This window comes from Ochotona princeps, chromosome X (genome assembly GCF_030435755.1).
Source record: "Ochotona princeps isolate mOchPri1 chromosome X, mOchPri1.hap1, whole genome shotgun sequence".
Taxonomy (NCBI): domain Eukaryota; kingdom Metazoa; phylum Chordata; class Mammalia; order Lagomorpha; family Ochotonidae; genus Ochotona; species Ochotona princeps.
In genome coordinates, this window is record NC_080865.1 from 77,749,280 (window position 1) to 77,770,938 (window position 21,659).

The window sequence follows — 21,659 nt, forward strand, 5'->3', positions numbered from 1 at the left end:
TGGGGACAGGATTAGAACAAAGGGACTGAGATTGAATGTTACTTAAGGGATATTTCTGTCAAGTTTTGGTTCCCTGATGCATTGCTGTTCAGTCTTTTAAGTGCTATTTCTGTAATTTTGGGGCACAGTTGTTTATTTTTGTTTTCAAAGTGCCCATGGAGCATCTGGGCATTCTTTTCCTGGTCAATAACTGAGAATCAATTATTTTATATATATATATATACATATATATATTCCCATTGTATGTTCTATGGAAGGCACTGTGTATCAGGGCAAAAAATAGATTAAAAAGAATCTTTATCAAGAGATATGCAACTCTTAAAGAGGATTGTCATGGAATTACAAATTCTTATTCCTCCAACCAATTTAGAAATTTTCCTGTCCTTACTAAAAGCATCTGTTAATGCTATGCTTACTTGAAGATGGAGTTTCCACATGTGGTTGTTTCACGTTAGCTATATTTTAGGGTGGCTGCTTCCTGGCATCTTTTAATCACATCAGTGAGTTCTTTTCTAATTAATGCTCTCGGGAGGTTATTTCAGAGAGGGTTCATGCAAATAGTAGTTCTCCCTTTCTCTCTGTTACCAAACCTGTTTCTACCTAATACAAGTAAACCATCATGTAGACTGTTGGGGCCTTGCTCAGTTTCATGTAGCTTTGAATGTATTGTAGTTTTCCAATATTTGGTTTAAAATATCTGTACCTTCTACTTTGATCATATTACTGAGAAAACTAAATGGGCAATTATTGAGGACCTGTTGAATACCAGGAATAAATTGGCATCAGTAACAAAAATATAAATTAGGCTCAGATATGTCGCTTCCCAAGCCAAAGAAGAGTATAATTTAAATTTTGTTTAATTTAAAAACCACTCAAGTGCAAACAGTTTTGATAAAGGCATAAACTGGCTCCTTCTCTAAAGATTAGAGAATGAAAGAACATCTAGATTCTGAGATACGGCACTGAGCCAGTTATTATCACTCTAGATCTGTTTGGAATATACATTATGATTCTGTCTCCAGCTTTTAATAATGTGGGTGAAGGGTGAGCATTTGGCCCAGCAGTTAAGACCTTTTCACGTCGTATGTCAGAGTACATGCATTTGATACCAAACTGTGGCTCCTAAATCCATCTTCCTGCTGGCACAGACCCTGGAAGGAAGCTGTGATGATCCAGGAAATTAGGTCCCTGCCACTCATATGGGAGACCTGGATTGAGTTTCCAGCTTCCAGCTTTAGCCCTGTCTAGAGCTTGGCCTTTGTAGGCATGTAGGGAATGAATCAGCAGATGGACAGATGGCAGGGAGCTCTCTTTTTCTTTCTCTACCTGCCTCTCAAATTAGAAAAATAAAATAAAATTTTAATGTATATGTTGGGGGGCGGGGAGAATTGTGAAGTCCTGTGTGCTCTGATTTAGTATCAGAAGATGATAGAGCCCAAAAGGGGTATTAGAGAACATTGGTCCAAAGCATTAGCTTTAGGGACAAGAAAACTAAGGAGGTCAGTGTTGTGGTGTAGCGGGGTTAAAACACTTCCTGCAATGTCAGCATTCCATATGCATGCCAGTTCAAGTCTTGGGAGCTCCACTTCCAATCTCAGCTTCCTGCTAATATGCTAGTTATTTAGGGGGTGTGAACCAGCAGATGGAAGATTCCCTCCCTCTCTCCCTCTCTATAACCAAATGCATAAGTAAATCTTTTTTTTTTTTAAAAATCATAAAATCTGTCTTCTATATTAATAGTTTTAAAAACTAGTGCAAAATGGTAGCCAAGGTGAGATTAGATCCTGTGTTATATTACTCCCAATATGTGTCCCTTCAACTATGCTGTATTTCAACATGTCACACTAACTACAAAGTACTGAGCTTCGTTTGAACTTTATAATGAAAACTGGAGAAACAGGTTGATATATGCACAGGAATCAGAGATTTAAACCCACGACTTTCAGACATCAAGAATTGCTAAAATGTGCCACAACGCCGTGTGGATTCCTTTGTTCTCTTCAGTTGTTGCTGGAGTGATTTCCACATACAAACACAGCATGTAGAACAAGTAAGGGCTTGTTGTATGACTTCTGCAAATTCAAAACAGAGAAAGTGAAGATATAACTTAGAAAATTCAAGTGTTTTACCTTGAAGGAAATAAGTGGTTTTCTGAAGTGCTAGGTAGTTTGTGATTGCTTTAAAATATTATACTGATATTTTCATTCTGGAATTTTTGAATGTAGTAATCAATGTTTAAGTCATCAGGGTGTGTGATAACAGCTAAAACACTTCTTGAGACACCCACATACCCTATCAGAGTGCCTGGGCTTGACTCCCAGACCTGCTTCCCATTCAAGTTTCCAATCACATGCAACTGCTGATGGAGTTCCCAACTCTATGCAATGGCCTGGCCATTGCAGGCATTTAGGAAATAAGTCAATGGATGGAAGACTTTTGTGTGCATTCTTATTTTCTCTCCATCCCCTATCTGGTCTGCCTCTCAAATAATGTTTTTCAAAGAGTAATATTTGATCCCAAAAGTATACTGCGTTACAATTAAGCAGAATTTTAACTGCCTTCAAAATATTGTTGAAATGCCATCACAAATAGTACATTTTAATGATGTACCAAACATTTGGCTAATGTGGATTATACTTAGATCACACCTTAAAAATTCAAAGCATGTTCCATGACTTCTAAAAGCAGATAAAATCAGCTCACTGACCTTATCTTTCACTGTGCTCAACTCACACTGGATCTTTGCTGTTCCCAAAACATACCAGACACACTTCTGCATTTGCTTTTTCCTCTGCTTGAAATCTGTTCTCTCAACCACATGATTTGGCTCATACAAGTCCTCATCCAAATAAAACTTCATCACAGTGGTCTTCTTAGCTAAAGAGCTAAGGAAGCTGCTCTTCCACCTAGAGAGCTGCACCATCACCCCTACCTATTCCATGTCTCTAACTTAAGGTCACTCAACTTTAACACTTTTGGCATTTTGAGCAGCAGGATTCTGTTACCACCTGGATACCAGAAAAATCCTCTCCTTCTTCCTCCAAGCCTCCAACCCCCACCAGGTGTCAAATATGCCTCTAGATATTTTTTAAAATTTAAAACAAAATGCAGTTCTTTGTGGCCAAATGGGCCAAACTGGAAACCATAATGCTAAGGGAAATGAGCCAATCCCAAAAGGTCTGATACCACATGTTTGCGTTAATTTAAGAGGATATGATGTTATGTAAAACATGTTATTTTATGTATATTATGTTATGTGGTGTGTATAAACTAAAACTGAATTCACAATGAGGTGATCACAGAAGATGGTTAAGAAATCGCAATTGTTTTTAACATACTGGTTACTCAATACTATAACTATTAGTTACACAACGAAGTTAATTGTTGCTGAGGGTATGTTGGAGCCTTTAATTGATCGGGTTGATAATCTGATGGTTCTGCCCTCGGACCGGACAGGGTCTCCCCAGGAAGCTGAGGAACTAGATTGGACTATAAGATGTTGGACTCTATGTTTAGTTTATGCTTGCAAAGAGGGACTCTCAACTGTACTTGATCAGTGGATATGCAACAAGGTGGAACATTCCACATGGGGGGAGGGCGGGGGGGAGGGGTGGGGTGATTCCCAGTTCCAATGAAACTGTATCACATAATACAATGTAATCAATGAATAAAAAAATAAAATAAAATAAAATTTACTCATATGAAATCCAGAGAAACAGAGGAAGCAAGAAACAGATGGGGTGAGAGAGAGAGAATTTCCATCTGCTGGTCCACTCCCCAGATGCCTGCTACTACCAGGACTGAGCCAGGTGGAAGCCAGGAGCCCGGAACACCATCATGGTCCCCCACATGAGTAGCAAGCACCCAAGTACTTGCCATTATCACCTGTTGTCTCTCAGAGTGTACCACATTAACAGGAAGTAATGGGGGAAAAAATGCAGGGACTCAAACCCAGGCACTGCAATATAGGATGAGGACATCCCAGTGGGGATTTAACTGCTCTGACAAATGACCACCCTATCACCAGATAATTTTGAATACTTTCTAAAGGACAAAATGGCTCATGATCTAACTCTTCATCCTGCTTTGTTTTTTCTTCTTGGTACTTCGATTGCTAGATTGCCCTGCATTTTATAGTCATACCTCGCGTGAATGTTATTAATTGTCAGTAGAATGTAGGCACCTTGAGGGCAAGACCTTCATTTGTTGGATGTGGTATCCTCAGTCCCATGAATAATACCTGGGGATTGGCAATATGCTGCGGCAGGAAAAGCCACCACATGCCGTGTGAACCTCCAATACGGGTGCCAGTTCCAGTCCTAGCTGCTTCACCTCTGATTCAGCTCTCTACTAATGTACCTGGGAAAGCAGCAGTGAATCTCCCAGGGAATGGGACCCCTGTGCCCACATGGAAGACCTGCAAAATGCTCTTGAATCCTGCCTCCAGTCTGTCCCAGCCTTGGCTTCTATGTCCATTGGGGGAATAAACATAGGGATGAATGATTTATTCACTCATTGTCTCTCTCTCTCCTGTCTCTCTTTCCCCCTCTCTCCTCCCTTCCCTGCTTTAACCCCTCCTTCCCTCCCTCCCTCCCACTGCACATACCGCTTTTTAAAAGATTTCTTTATTGTTATTGGAAGGTCAGATTTACAGAGAGAAGGAGAGACAGAGAGAAAGGTCATCCTCCCTTGGTTCCCTCCCAGAAAGGCCACAATAGCCTGAATTGAGCTGATCTGATGCCAGGAGCCAGGAGCTCCTTTTGGTCTCCACACAAGTGCAGGATCCTAAGGCTTTGGACTGTTCTCCAATTCTTTCCCAAGCTATAAGCAAGGAGTTGGATTGGAAATGGAGTAACCAGGACATAAATGGGTAACCCTTGAGATGCCATAACCTCAGAGGATTAGCCAATTGAGCCCTCATGCCACCCCACTCTGATTTTCAAATAATAATTCTTTTTAAAAAAGTACCTCATACAGACGGATTATGCCAGACTAGGCCACAGCACCCACCAGCACATGTGAGACCCAATGGGAGGGTTGCGAGCCTGATAGGGTGGCAGCATGGGCTCTCCTGCTGAGCCACTGCTCCCCCTGGTAGGCATGAGAACTAGAACTGGGGGTAGACCAGGCTGGGCAGGACTACAATACCTATTGGCCTGCATGTGAATTGGATTAGGGGGAGAGGCCAGGCTGGGCTAACGGACTGTATCTGCTGGGACATGCATGAGCCAGAGTAAGTGCAGGTTGGTTTATCTTTCCCACAGCATTGACTGGTACATGCTGGGACTGGGAGCAAATCCTGTCAAGCTAGATGACAGAACCACCTGAAGAGTGCAAGATCTTGGAATGGGAGTGGACCCAGTAGGGAAAGTGTGGGCACCTCTCTGATAGGTTGCAACTGCCACTAATTAGCATGAGAAAGGGCTGGGGAAGGTCCTGGCTAGACAAGCAGTAGCACCCGCTAGCATGAGTGTGAGCTGGATAATGGGGTCAGTTGAGTTAAACTAGGTTGCAACACTCATTTATGCATATTAGAGCTAACTGGGATGTCAAGCTGACTTGACCAGTCAGCTGCACATGCTGGCAAGCACAGGAACCAGAACTGGGGGTGGACCTAGTAAGGGTTATTGGGGGAGTCACTCCGACTAGACTACAATTTCCACTGGTGTACATGAGGGCCAAGTGTGTAGTGAGCTGGGTTGGTCTAGGCTTCAACATCCATTGGTTTGCAAAGCGATGGGGCTGCAGACAGAACTGACACAGCAATTGCAACTACCAGTGTGTTCATAGGCTGATGAGGATCATGGACTGAGCTAGACCCTATATGGCAAGCACACACAAGGGTCACATCTGGGACCACCTCAGACGAGATCTCTTTGGAGTTACCCTCAACTGAGCTGCTGGACTCAGAACTCCAACCATGGACAGAATCGCAGGATCTGTGGATTGACTGTAGAGTGCATGTGTCAGAACTGGGTATCCTCAGTGGATAAGACGGAGCAGTGGACGGCATGCCTAGATGCACATGGAAGATATGGCAGTACATTGGGACCTGCACAGGCCATCTGATACCATAGCAAAGGAAGGAAGGCAGAACAAATTGTACAACTACCCCAGCCAAGCACTGACAGCAAATATCTGGGAGAATGAAGAATGTAAGGTGGTGGACGATGTCAGCCAGTGGACCTTGAAAGGATTTCCTTATCCTTGTAGTGACAAGATCAACAGGATTTCAGAACTATCGAAACCACTTAAACAGAACCCTGGGAGCATGTTCCACATCAGGGACCCTGGGATGATTTTGGATGGTTGGCCCACATCCCCAGGTACTGAAGTGGTTGGGAGGCTGGATGTGTCTTCTCCTCTTATCTCCCCCTCCCCTTCCTCCAGATACAGGAGGAAGAAAAAGAAAATTTGGAAACAATACTCTCACCCACTTTCCCCTAACCCTCGATCCTTCCCATCCTGATCAACTATGTAAACATCATCAAAAATAAAAATAAATAAATAAAAATTTCAAATTTTTTTTCTTGAAGATCAGATGTTATAGAAAGAGGCAGGGAGAGACGGAGATTGTCCATCCTTTCCCAAATGGCCACAACAGCCAGAGCTAGGCTGATTTGAACCTGGGAACCAGGAGTTTCTTCCTGATCTTCTACAGGGATGGAGGGGCCAAAGCCTTTGGACCATCCGCCACTGCTTTCCCAAATCATAAGTAGGGAACTGGATAGGAAGTAGAGCAGCCAAGACTAGAACCAGCACCCGTATAGGATGCCAGTGCCACAGGTGGAAGATTAGCTTGCTATCCCATCATGCCAGCCCCTGGTACAGTTTCTGATACATAACAGACTAGTCTAAATGTATTCCCTTGAGTGATGCTATGGTTATCTTGAATCATTTTTCTGCTCATATTGTTTCTTTCTGAAGATCAGTGGGGGCCTGAGGAATAAAATGCATTATTGAACAGAAGGTGAGATTGCTACTTAAAATTACACTGTAAACACTAAGAAATATCTCTAGTGGTTACAACCCTCGGGACATTAATCCTCTTTCTCAATAAGTCAGCTTTATTCACTGATCAGTGTTTTTGTTTTCGTTTTGAGCAGTTTTAGAATAGGCATCATTCATAGAATCAGTACTTCAATATATATCCTTTTAATTCTGCAGTAGCACCAAAATACATGTTATATAGTCACATGGAACATGTGCTTTACTTAATGCTGAATTCATTTTATGAACTGTGCATCTGTCTTGAATTGATACTTGTTTACATTGACTCTTGAAAAAAGTTGGCACTACAGGTGGTTGCTTAATCGCAGCTGTGCTTTCAAATCGAATCACTACTAACTCATAAAACTTACAATTAGTGTATACCTTTCTCCTAATTATTTTCTGCTTCTCTCTTTTTTTAAACAAAGATCTCAACAGCAATGGATACATTTCTGACTATGAACTTCATGACCTTTTCAAGGAAGCTAATATGCCATTACCAGGATATAAAGTGAGAGAAATTATTCAAAAACTCATGTTGGATGGCGATAGGAATAAAGATGGGAAGATAAGCTTTGACGAATTTGTTTATGTAAGTATGTGGAAATTCACAATTATTGGAAGTAGTGATTGATACTTTGTCTAGTGAGATCTTTTTTATTATTATTAATTACATTGCATTATGTGACACAGTCTCATAGGTTCTGGGATTCCCCCAACCCCTCCCCGTGCCCTCCCCCCATGGGGGATTCCTCCACCTTGTTGTAGTATTATAGTTCAAATTAAGTCCAGATTCTTTCTTTGCAAACATATACCAAGCTTAGGGTCCAGCATCTTATTGTCCAGACAAATTCAACTGTTTCTTGGGGAGACCATCTCTGGTCTAAATTTAGAGCTGGCAGAATATCATCCTGATCAATTGAAAGCCCCCGCACATCATCAACAACAATTTACAACATTATGGAATTAATTGACATGGTATTGAATAATCAATATGTAAAAACCATGCAAGTTCTTAACCATATCCTGTGACTACTTCATTGACATTTCATTTTAGTGAGATCTTATAACTATTAAATTGCTAAATAAATTCAGTAAATATTGTTAGAGCCAATAGTATTTCCATCATCTTGCTCACTACAGGAACATAGCTCTTATAGTCACAGAATACCTTTAAAAAAACATTTAAAGAGAGCACGGGAACAAATGAGTAATGCAGTATTCTCTGCGGAAGGTGAATAGTCCCTTCTAAGGCCTTAGTAAAGGGCATTTTTCAAGGTACTGAATGACATCCCTATAGTATTCTTCCTCCTGTGGGGACAGTGTGCTCTGAAGTTTTAATAATACAACCTAACTCATAGCTTGGAAGCTTCTGGAACTGAACTTTCTGGTTCAAAGAACGTTTTCTATTCTTTTGGTGGTGATATTGGACTATGCCTTTTTTTTTTTCTAAGATTTGGGTAGTTAAAAGAAGAAACCCCTTTAAATTTTTGTTTTCTTCTCCAGTGTCATCAAATACTTGTCAGGGCTAAAGACTGATTGCTGAAAGTTCTGTCAAGTGTGTACCTGATTTAGACTTCCATATTTGATTCCTGGAGAGTGTTCAAGGGCATTTTAAAAAGTTATGGAAAACAGGAATGAAAAAAACACATATTTTGAAGTAAAAATTACTGAAATTGATGCATGTGGTTTTTGGTAATATGCATTTTCTGTGAACTTTTTGAAATTCCCTCCTGTATCTAGCATGAGGTTCTTGATTGAATGCTAAATTGAAACTGCCAGAGACTGAGGTCTAGGATTCCAGCCTAGAGCCATTGTCATATTCACTGACAATGTATTTGAGATCTACATTGAAGAATAGCTGTTGCTTTTTCCCATAATTGGGTATATCCTTAAGATTTTATTTATGTGTTTGTTAATTTCAGACTGAGTTAGACTAGATCTTATTAGGCATTCCTTTCATTCTATTAGACATTCTTTTCAGTCTATTGCAATGGAGTAATTAGTGCCTAATTCCAATTCCAACCTTCTAGCACTCTGATCTTCCTTTTGTCGGGTTTATTTTTGCCTCAAGACAGCTGAAATCATAACATATGCTCCCATCAGTAGCTGCAGCTCACTGTAGCAAGTAAAGTCATCTCCAATTAAAATTAACTTCTTTAGAACACTCTAGGAGTTCCAGAAGCATATCGACTGAATAGTGATGTGTCTGCTCAGCTGACAGCATTATTAGGAGTATTACTGTTTTTAAACTGTGGACTTGTGTCATAATTATAATGTTACAGTCCTTGTCATTTCCTTCTGAAATACTGATTTCCTCCCACCGTTTTTGTCTCCAGTTATGGCCCTTTGTTTTGAATTCTGTGTTCAATAGTAAGTTGCAATTGCTTTGCAATTTAAGCACTTGCATGTCCTCTGATGTGTAACTTGCTCCCCTTAAAACTGCATGTCTATTTGTGAATTTAAAGCAGCTCAGAGCACAGCTCACTGTGATTGGTTGTTCTGATACAATTTTCAGTTCAGATTTTTTTTTTTTAGTTTTCTAGAAATAATGAGCCTAAATTGTTAAGATTTGACAGCATTACTACAGACAAAATGATTGGTGTCTTTGAAAAAGGTTACCTTGGAGAAAGTTTTAGATTTCGTACACTTTGCAAAGTTGAGGTTTTGACGGAGTTTTTGTGGTTTTTAAGGGAGGAGATTTGATGGCCTTCATGAGGAAATAGCATTCATAATAGCTTTAGCAATAGCAGGGATCTTTTAGAAAAGTAAGTTAGAAAGGAAATTTTAGTTTAAAATATACATTCAAGAACTGGAAGAAACAAGAATGCTTACACACCTTCATTTTTTTTTCAAATTGTAAGAAACTAATAAATTTGGGTTCCTGAAAAGGAAGTGATTTGCTCCACAATACACAGGGAAATCTTGGATTTTTTTTTAGTTACATTCTTGCTATTGAAGAAATGTGAAATATGAAGAACAAAGTAACTTACTTAGTGTTTCAGATTGGTACTATCATGGCTATACATGAAAAAAACCAAAGGTCTGCCTGTACCCATTTGCTTTGTCATCACTGAAACATTTTACAAATTGCCAAACAAAATATAATAGTTGTCCAAGAAACAGAAAGCCTGTTATTCCTGTCCAGATGTTAGAATGAGAAAATGGAAATAAACATGTCTTGCATGTTAGGCTTTGGGGTTTTTTCTTTAAATTGCTTATAAGGAATGTTAATTACAGTCTAGGCTAGACACAAAATCCATTTATGTTAATTTTGGAGAAGAATATGGAGGGGTTTGGTCCTGGAAAATTGACATTCTAATTTTTAATTTTATTTTTCCATGAACTTTTCAAGGCACTCTGTGTTATTGTCTGTGACCACGGGTATATTAATCAGCTATATGTTACTTTAAATGAAATGCCTAAGAGGAGCTATTTAGGATAGAAGAAGGTTTATTTCAGTTTGGAGGTTCACAATCCAACACTGGGTAACCTCATGAGTTAGGTCAGAAGATGGCCAAGGGACAATCACAGGGTGAGCCAGGAAGCAGAGAGGGGAGCTTTCTCTGCTTATATAAATCAACCCTCTTTTTTTTTTTTTAAGATTTATTTATTTTATTACAAAGTCAGATATACAGAGAGGAGGAGAGACAGAGAGGAAGATCCTCCGTCCGATGATTCACTCCCCAAGTGAGCCGCAACGGCCGGTGCTGCGCCGATCCGAAGCCGGGAACCAGGAACCTCTTCCAGCTCTCCCACACGGGTGCAGGTCCCAAAGCCTTGGGCCGTCCTCGACTGCTCTCCCAGGCCATAAGCAGGGAGCTGGATGGGAAGTGGAGCTGCCGGGATTAGAACCGGTGCCCACATGGGATCCCGGCGCGTTCAAGGCGAGGACCTTAGCCGCTAGGCCACGAAGCCGGGCCCAAATCAACCCTCTCTTGAGGGTTAGCCCCTGAAGACCTCTCACCAGCCCTACTAGTCCCAATCTTTAGATCATATCTTCAGCCTTAATTCATCAGTCTAGTAACAAAACCTCTGCATAGTTTGATTGTTGGTGTTCAAACCTCTGCATGAGCTTGGGGAGCTGACTGTTATTCACAGTACAACAGAAGACAGGTGGGTTGCAAAATGGTTAAGATGTTGTTTGGGACAATCACTTCTCAAATTGATTGGAGCACTTGATTCTAGTCCCAGCTTCTCCTCTTTCAATCTAGCTTCTTGCTCGTGGGAACCCTGGAAGGCAACAGGTGATGGCCCTAGTGACTGGGTCCCCACCACCCATGTAAAGAACCCAAATTGAGTACTGGGCCTCCTGGCCTTGTCCTGGCTCAGCTGTGGCTGTTGCATTTGGAAGTGAAGCAGCAGGTGGAAGAACTCTGTCTCTGCCCCACTCCCTCTCCCCCCTCTACCTTTCAAATAAAATGGAAGGAAAAAATGAGTAGCCAGTAATGTGACATGGTTAGTTAAGCCATCATTTGAAGCATCTGCATCCCAATTCCAAGTGCCAGTTCAAATTCTGGCTCCTCAGCTTCTCATTCAGCTCCTGCTAATGAACCTGGGAGGCAGCACATAACCGCTTGAATATTTGCATTCATGCCACCCACATGGAGGGCCAGTTGGAGTTCCAGGCTTCTGGCTTCAGCAAGGCACAACCCGAGCTGTCAGAGCCATTTGCCAAGGGAACCATCAGATCAATCGATCTCTCCCATTCTCCCCACTCTGTCTTTCAAACAAATAACTTGAAAAAACAAAATACCTTCAATATTTATATTTAAACTACAAATGCAAAAGTTTTGAATACCCTACTCTTATTTCATCTAAGCATTTCAATATATTTATAATAAAAATCTCTTTTTTTTTTATTCGTTAAGGCTGGTATACCAATAAATTTGCTCAGCAGAAATGGGTGTGTTAAACTCTCATTTTCACAATGAGAAACTCGTTTTTTGCACAACGGCAATAAAATGCCAACTTTATAGAACTAAAAAGTTCTTAGCATTTAGTGTTATATAAGTATTGATTAAAATTACATTCATTTTTTAAAAAGTGTTTTCCAATTATCGATGGGTTTAGACCTGCAACTGATTCCCCTATAGCCACTCCCCCCTGCCCTAGAAAAGCAGGAAAACTTCAAACCTGCTACTTTGGAAACAAGCCCCAAACACTGGAAACCAGTTGGTATATTTTTGCGTTTCTTTCAGAAATCTTTCCTTCAGTAGTGAGATGCCTGTGGATTTTTTGGGGTTTGGCCACTAGTCCTATCCTGAGCTAACTCTGGGGTCAAAAGAAGTTAGCTGGTGCTGAGTCTTTGAGCGAAAAGCAAGGGAACTTATAAAACACATAAAAAGTATATATTCCACAAGAGACCAAAACAATCTCTTCAACAACAGTGGATATTGTCTCCTGACGAAAGTACACCAAGAATTTGTTCACAGATGATAACGCAAGTCCTTCCTCTTGGAAGGAAAACAGCACACGACAGTGAGCTCATTAGTGTCACGATGGGCAGCTTTGAAAAGATTCATAGAGAAGACTCCAGCACAGTAGTCTGCCTTGTGCTATCTATGATTTCAGAGATTTTTTTTTTAATCTAAGGGACAGAGAAAAATATTATGAAACTGCAATGTTGAGCTTAACTGAAATTATTTTTAAATATTTACCAAAGAAAATCATTTCCTTACCATAAGACAATAGGAAATTTCACAGATAGAATTATGATTTTACATATCATTCGCATGTATCAGGCATTTTAATGGAGCTATCTAAATAATTGTATTAGTATATTACACCACAAAAACATTCTGGTTTTAATTTTTATTTGAATTATTCCTCTTTTTTAGGATAATTTGGGTTCTGTTTTAACTGAAATTGCAATAATTGAAAGAGCCTAATTTTTTTTTTGGAACACTTCTTGTTTTATCATTTTTATTATTTGACTAAGTTTATTCACTTTTACAAGACTAAGATAGAAAATTGTATTCAATTCCCTTAAGTTAAGAAATGAAGACTTCTTTAAGGTCACAGGATTAAAACAATATATAATAATTTAGCATAACTCCATTCCAAATATATCTAGACCACAATTTCTCATGGAATATAATAAGAAAGTATATATTTTAATTTAAACCTCATATGTACACAAGATTAAATAAATGCAAATGCTTAAAGACGAAGCTTAAAAAGCAACAAATGTCAAATGTTACTCTTATTTTTCCTTGTAAAGTTCTAGTGTATATTTTTTGAATTTAATTTGTATCTTTTGAATTTTTTAATTTCATTCATCATTTATTCCAATTTGTCTTAAATCACTTTTCATTTATTTTACTTCAGATATTTTTCAAGCTTAAATTCTAACGTACTTTATCTTAATTATTTCTCACTTTTAACTACAGGATACTGTTTACCAAGTACCTATGTCACATGGACTAAACATTGAAGTGCCCTGTAATGGAGGCTTTAGTTTGTTAAAAGCATACTCTCAAGATGTTCTTTCCTCCTTGTAAATTGCATCCTATGACATGTTGGCAAAGCTGGTTCTGATTTGGATCTCATTATTTTTACCTTTTAAACTTTTTAATCTCATAATTTCCTTTTTGCTAATTCCTTCCAAATGCCAGTTTCTTTTAAAACAGTAATAGAATTTACATTTCCCTTTATTTTAGCCATGCTCTCTCTCTCTCTTTTTTTAGATTTATTTATTTTTATTACAAAGTAAGATATCCAGAGAGGAGGAGAGACAGAGGGGAAGAACTTCCCTCCATTGATTCACTCCCCATGTGAGTGCAGAAAGAGCCTAATTTTTAAAGTGAATGATTCTTGAAACAAAAATACCAATAAGAAAAATTGCTTTTCATGTCTTTTCTGGAAACAGTAATATTTTTTGTCACTGCGGTGATTTGTGGTAGATCAGGCATGAGAAAACACATCAATCAGATTTTAACTTACTCAAAAACATATTACTACACTGAAGTAGAGTTCTAAGGGAGGTAAGATAGGGAATATTGTATTTTCAGCGAGCAGATGAATGTCATCAAAGGGGAAACTGGTATCAAAATTATAGCTTCATTCCCAGGTAACCATTCTATTGTATAATCTTGACTTGAAAGTTTAAGATAAATTAACTGAGGAAGAGCATTGAACTGCCACTTGGGATGCCAGCATTGCATATTGGAGCAACAGTTCTAGTAACTGCTGCTCTGCTTCTAGTGAAACTTCCTCCTAATGTGCATAGGAAGACAGTGGAAAATGACACCCACATGGGAGACCTAGCCAGAGCTCCTGACTCCCGGATTGAGCCTGGTCCAGCCCTGGCTGATGGCAGCCATTTGGGGAATAAGACAACGGGAGGGGACCTCTCTTCCACATCCCTCTCCTACCTGGCTTTTCCTTTCTTTCTCTCTCTCTCTCTCTCTTTTTTTTTTAAGATTTATTTTTTTATTTTGGAAAGATTTATTTTTTTATTGGAAAGTTAGATTCACATAGATAAAGGATAGAAAGATCTTCCATTGGCTGATTCACTCCTCAAGTGGCTGCAACAGCCAAATCTGAGCCAATCCAAAGCCAGGAGCTTCTTCTAGGTCTCCCATGCAGGTGTAGGGTTCCAAGCTTTGGGCCCACCTCCACTGATTTCCCAGGCCACAAGCAGGGTGCTGGAAGGGAAGCAGAGCAGCTAGGATATGAACCAGTGCCCATATGGGATCCCAGGCGTGCAAGGCAAAGACTTTAGCCACTAGGGTACCATGGCAGGCCCTCCATTTGGCTTTTCAAGTAAATAAACACTTTTTTGAAAAACAAAAAGAAGAAGAAGAAAGCATAGAAAAAAGTTAAATTGTAAGTAAAACTAGTGTTAAACATTTGAAAATTACCTGGAATGTATGAGTTGCATCCACATTATGGGTACTTGGAAAGAGTCAGTATAATGGCTATAGTGGAGGAAGGGTGATTTCAATGGTTATATAAAGTATGTGGAATAGTGTGTGTATGTGTCTGTCCATATACATTTATACAGACATGCATGCATACATGCTAAAGTTCTCTCTCTGAAAAAACAGGTACAGCACCAAATCACAATCATGGAAATTGAGTGCACTTGATTTTTGTAAACTTGTGATTTACTGTCTACCTAAATAAATTGTGTTTACAACTCCAAGAAAAGTCAGGATATAAAGTAACAAGAAAAAAAACGGCTTTGTGACAGTGCTGCTGACTATACACGTAGTCAGTTTCTCTAGGTAGATTAACCACAAAAAAGCACCCTCCTGAAAAGACCAACTATTAAAAAGTGCTCCCTCTTTCAACCTGCCTCAGTCTTTGTGCCAGACACAAGGCTTGGCTAGTGGAGCATGGGCTGGTTTTTAGCTTCTGCTCCTGGCTGCTCCAGCCACAACTAATTTATATTCTGACCCTGTTCTGCTAACTTCAGACACAGGTTGCATCCTTCGGTGATTTGCCACTATCCATTTCTAAGTAAACCTAAAGCCTTTGAGTTCTTCTGAATTTGTCCAGCAGCTTTTCCTGTACAGTCATGCTTCTTTTGATGAGTCCATTTAAATGGAGTTCTTACACAGCATTTAAAAAGTTCTGTAAAGTAGCTCCATCTTGTGTTTGGCTAGGGGTGGCTAATTTAGCCATATACAGAAAAAGGGGGGAATATATAGACCTCTAGAATATCCATTCATTCTATCAAATGTTTACATGAGGATGTGAAATTGGCTTTGCAACAATCTGCTTTTGTATAATTGGAATGTACAAGTTAGCTTCATTAACCATATTCCATACTGTAAAAAGAAGCTGAACTTCGTCAACACCCGGACAAGACAATCACTGAACTCTCCGTTTTGTGGCTATTCTTGATAGTCACCTATTACTGCCAACCTAACCCCTTTTTGCAGCTTGGTTTTCTGTGAGGCTTGATTGCATCAGTGCTTATGAGCTAGCCCATTATACCACAAAATAGTTTGTTGGTGGTGCATACCTTTTTTCTTTGAACTAAAAGTGAAGGAAAAGAACAAAGCCTTCCTTGTTACAGATTTACCTGTGCCTTTGAACCTCACTGGGTTTTTTGCTTTAAAAGGGCAATCAATGCATGTAGCACTTAATCTTTTCGACAAGTTTGTGCAATTGACTTCGGTGCTGCTTTCAGTAGTGGTGTTGTAGTACTCGTGAGGCATTTAAAATAATCAAGCCCAGGTTTTCTTGTAATACTAATTGCCTATAGAAAAAAAAAGTAGATGGTAAAATATAAAAGGAGATGAATTGCTTAATGCTGTATGTGATGTAAATTGTGAACCGACAAAATTATTTTTGATGAACAGATTTTCCAAGAGGTGAAAAGCAGTGATATTGCCAAAACCTTCCGCAAAGCAATTAACAGAAAAGAAGGGATTTGTGCTCTGGGAGGAACTTCGGAATTATCCAGTGAAGGAACACAACATTCTTACTCAGGTAATACTTTCACGTGTATTGGGGTACCACGGCAGACTAAGTAGGGCAGGTGCTGTCATGTTAAAGAGAGACCCTGGAGAAGTATTTTTCTCCTCATTAAGGATTCAGTAGAAGTCCTCTGTGACATGTGTTTGAGATGGAACCAATGTTTGCCGTAAAGACATTACATGTGTTTATTATATGACTCTATTACCTAATAAGAGACTTGATATGATATGAAGGTACTTCAAAAAGTTCATGGAAAATAGCTTTCAATAGTAAGCAGCTGAAATTTTGTGAGATGCATGCATAGCAGGGATTTCAAGAGGTTCATGAAATGTACACATTATGTAAAAATCTATGCATGCATTCCAAAAATGTTTACACCAAAATTATTTTTTAATTCCACTTTTCCATGAATTTTTTGTTAAGTATTCTTATGTTTGTAACTCTAGGTTTTATGATAGTGAGGTTCTACAGTAAAGTCATTTTTCAAGAATTTTGAAAATAATTCTCTAAGGTTCAGTTAACTTGCTCTATTCCTTTTGTTAATTCCTGTGCTTGCTAGTGTCTGGGTTTGCAAAGATGATATGCAAATGTTTGTGAGACATTAGCTTCAACACTGTTATATACAAGTGTTTCAGACTCTGGAGTCAAATATTTAAAAGAAAGTGTGAACTAACTTCCTGTTATTTAATATAATTTTAGAGGAAGAGAAATATGCTTTTGTTAACTGGATAAACAAAGCTTTGGAAAATGATCCTGATTGCAGACATGTTATACCAATGAACCCAAATACGGATGACCTGTTTAAAGCCGTTGGTGATGGAATTGTACTTTGGTAAGAAGATATAGTTTGATTCACGTCCAGATTTCCAGAAAAATGCCTCCCCATAATTGGTATATTTGTCTTGGGATGCCTGCCAGCTTCACCTCAGGAAATAATTAAAATGAAAAATCATCCACATTCTGCCTTATTCATTTCATCTCTAGGCCTGTCATGAGCCTGAGAGTCAGTCATAGATTTGGGATCTCTTTAAATGGAAGCCCTCAGCTCCCATTATCATCTCATCCCAGAGCATAAGTATATCAGTATCCATTAATTCTAAAAGTATCAAAACTTCCAACAGAAAGTTATTATCCCGCAGTGAACTGTTTCTGCTGCTGCTGCCCCAGAGTCATGAGTGTCTTAGGCAGAAAGGAGATGACAGACTCTGAGCTGATGCTCTTGGCTGTAGAGGCAGTACAGCACAGGCAGGGATCACCAGCGCGTGCCTGACTGGAGTCCTATTCCTGTCCTGCCGCTCAGTATGTATGTAACTGTGATCAACATAGCCAACCCCCTTTGCATTTCAGTTTCACTCTGTTATAATGCCTCTATGCTCAAGCAGGTCGAATATTCCCTAACCAAAAACTCAAATCCAAATTGCTGTAAAATCCAAAACTTTCTGAGTTTTGACTCCACAAGAGGGAAATTTCACACATGACTTTATAGTCTAAATCCAAGCATACTAACAGTAATGTATAAAATTACTACCAGGCTATGTATATCAAGTATACATGAAATATAAATGAATTTGCTCTTTGAAATTTGGATTTATCCCTAAGATATAGGACTATGCAGATGCAAATATTCCAAAACCAAAAAAAAAAAATCCCAAATCTAAAATGCTTTTGTTTCCAGTCATTGTGGCTATGGGATACCCACCCTGCACTTACCCCTGAACCTCACAAGGATGTTGAAAACGATAAGTAAATTGCTACATAGAGGATGCTTAAGACACTGCAAAAGGGCCCATTGCAATGGCTCAGCAGCTAAATCCTCACCTTGTACATGTCCCGAGATCCTGTATGGGCACCAGTTTATATCCCACCTGGTCCACTTCCCATCCAGCTTCCTGCTTGTGGCCTGGGAAAGCAGTCGGGGATGACCCAAAGCCTTGGGACCCTGTGCCCATGTGGGAGACCCAGAAGAAGCTCCTGGCTCCTAGCTTCAGATTAGCTCAGCTCTGGCCATTGCCACCACTTGGGGAGTGAAGCAGTGGATGGAAGATCTTCTGTCTCCTTTGTCTGTAAATCTGACTTTCCAATAAAACTAAATTTCTTTTAAAAACTCCAATAAATATTACTCCACATAATAGTGTAGAATTTGTAAGTTAGGTCATGTTGATTATTTGAAGAGATACACTCTTTTTTTCTATATTGATATAAGCACTAAAATAATTTTTCTGAGGCTGGAGTTGTGGCAGAAGTGCCTACAGTGCTGGCAGCTAGTCGGAATGCTGCTTTGATTCCAGGTGTTCCATTTTGGACCCAGCTGATGCAACTGGGTGATGAGCAGAATATGGCCCCGGTACTTGGGTCCCTGCGTACATGCCTCATTGACACTCCTGACCTTGATGCTTTGGCCTGTCCCCACCTGGGCGCAGGGCCCTTTGGGCATGACCAGGACATGCAAGATTCTCATTCTCTCTCACGCATTCCGTCACTCACTCTGCGTTTCAAGTAAATAAAATTTTTCATGATTTTTCTAATTGTTTTAATGTAGGAAATAACCATATGGAGCAATTTAGTTAATGTTTTTTTATTTTTATAGAAACAAGAATAGTTTTATGTAGAACAGTGTATTAGGATAGCATTATAAACATTTGAAATGTTCGAGTCTCACTCCAAATTTTGCTAAATGAGAAGATTCTTAATAAGAGGCTAATTTTCAAGGTAGGATCTTTTTCTTTTTTTGCTTGTTTTTTAAAGATTCATTTTCATTTGAAAGGCAGATGTCACAGGCAGAGAAGAGGCAGAGAGAGATCTTACATCTGCTGATTGGCCACCCAAATGGTCACAAGGCTGGAGCTGAACCAATCTGAAGCCAGAAGCCAGGAGCTTCTTCGGGGTCTCACTCTTCCAGGTCTCCCACATGGGTGCAGGGTCCCAAGGCTTTGGGTCGTCCTTGACTGCTTTCCCAGGACACAGGCAGGGAGCTGGATGGGAAGTGGGGCTTCTGGTACACAAACCGCTGCCCATATCAGATGCCAGCACAGCAGGCTGAGGCTAAGGCTACTGCACCACAGCCCTGGCTCCAAGTCTTATCTTTATTTTTTTTTACATTTATTCAGTAAGTGTCTTTTGAATATCCAAGTTATTTTGTCTTATAAGGTAATGTGAAAAACATAAAAAACACATGCACCAATAAAATGAGGAAACGTGACCAGTCTTATATTTGAATCTCATGTCTGTTCTTTTAAGCATTTTGGTATTTTTTTCAACTTTTATTTTTATTGGAAAGCAAGCTTTTACAGAATGAAGGAGAGACAGAGAGGAAGATCTTCCATCCGCTGGATCACTCTCCAAGTGGCCACAACAGCTGGAGCTGAGCCGATCCAAAGCCAAGAGCCAAGAGCTTCTTCTAGGTCTTCCATCCACTTGGGCCATCCTCCACTGCTTTTTCAGGCCACAAGCAGGGAGCTGGAAAGGAAGTGGAGCAGCCAGAATATGAACCCATGCCGCTATGGGATCCTGGCGCGTGCAAGGCAATGACTTTCCCTGCTAGGCCACCACGCAGGGCCCTTGATCTTTTATTAATTTGGCATTTTGGTATACATATATCGATCTTTTTGTGATCAATATGATAAAAGTCACTTATTTACCACATTTCTTTTTCTTATTTGTTTTTTGTTTGTTTCCATGTTATAATAAGCTTATAATGCTTGTGAATATTTGCAAGTTCTTTAAAAGTTCATCATCTTTTTTTTTTTTTTTTTTTTTGGTTCAGCAAGATGATTAACCTTTCAGTTCCTGACACAATTGATGAAAGAGCCATCAACAAGAAGAAGCTTACTCCCTTCATCATTCAGGTATCCACTGTCTCCCCCATCCCCCTCGCACAAGCTGCTGCTCCGGGGCCTGCCCTGCAGGCCCTCGGCTGTCCGCCCTGTGTTCTCACTTCTTCCTCAATAGCAACTCTGAATCTGGAATTGTCATTCAGAGTTCACAAAAAGAACTGGGACTGCAGTGAATGTTAGAACTGAGAATCAAATCTCTTCCAGTTTCCGATCTTATTTTCACTGTACAGTATGTTCAAACATTGCCAAAAGCAGCAAAAATATTTAAAATCTGAATTAACTGGCATGCCTAAGGAATAGAGCAGCTTTCTTTTCCATCAGTGAGTCATAGACTATTCCAAAGCAAAAATTCCCTCAGGGAGAAGACCATGCCTTGGAATGTACAAATTGATCAGTTCTCATACTCTTTCAGGTGTGCGCAATACTATTGATCTCATTTAGGCAATTTTAGAAATATTACACTTTGGGCCCAGCAGTGTGGCCTAGCGGCTAAAGTCCTCGCCTTGAACACGCTGGGATCCCATATGGGCACCAGTTCTAATCCCAGCAGCTCCACTTCCCATCCAGCTCCCTGCTTGTGGCCTGGGAAAGCTGTCGAGGACGGCCCAAAGCCTTGGGACCCTGCACCCGCATAGGAGACCTGGAAGAGATTCCTGGTTCCCGGCTTCAGATCAGCACAGCACCGACCGTTGTGCTCACTTGGGGAGTGAATCATTGGACGGAAGATCTTCATGTCTGTCTCTCCTCCTCTCTATATATCTGACTTTGTAATAAAAGTAAATAAATCTTTAAAAAAAGAAGAAATATTATACTTTACTCATATATTTTGTTCTGACCACTTAGGTTTTTCCTATTGTGTCATCATACTTCAAAAGGATCCACATCACAAACACCAAGTTCCCAGGAAATTCCACAAATAAAAAAGAAAGATTATTTTTAGCTTTGCTTTTTTATACCAAAGTCTGGAATTTGTTCCCTTTGAATCATTTATGAGTGAAATTAATAGAGGATATCAATTTACTCATTCAGTGTTATTTTCAATGAGAAGTAGACTGCTAAGAAACAGATCAAAAAGCAAGTGTATAATTTGGCTGTCCTGCAGGAAAACTTGAACTTGGCACTGAACTCTGCTTCTGCCATTGGATGTCATGTGGTGAACATTGGTGCAGAGGATTTGCGAGCTGGGAAACCTCATCTGGTTTTGGGACTGCTTTGGCAGATCATTAAGATCGGCTTGTTCGCTGACATTGAATTAAGCAGGAATGAAGGTAATGGAACACACTCGTTATTCTGAAAGTTATTCATTAGCTGGTTGTTTGCTGGTTGTACATACTGTCACACTCATTTAATTGAGGCGATTCGATGATAACTAGAATTTCCATAAAGTAATGCTGTAGAGTTGTT

At 39.7% G+C, this 21,659-nt stretch overlaps 1 protein-coding gene across 3 annotated transcripts in view; it reads left to right on the plus strand.

The window, feature by feature from the left end:
• Positions 1-21,659, plus strand: part of PLS3 (plastin 3) — a 90,886-nt gene that overhangs the window by 53,886 nt on the left and 15,341 nt on the right. For all 3 annotated transcript variants that reach the window (XM_058658839.1, XM_004590210.4, XM_058658840.1), the window contains 5 exons: positions 7,419-7,582; positions 16,305-16,434; positions 17,122-17,254; positions 20,186-20,267; positions 21,358-21,523. In XM_058658839.1, coding sequence (XP_058514822.1) covers positions 7,419-7,582; positions 16,305-16,434; positions 17,122-17,254; positions 20,186-20,267; positions 21,358-21,523 — 675 coding nt within the window. The remainder of the gene's footprint in view (positions 1-7,418; positions 7,583-16,304; positions 16,435-17,121; positions 17,255-20,185; positions 20,268-21,357; positions 21,524-21,659) is intronic.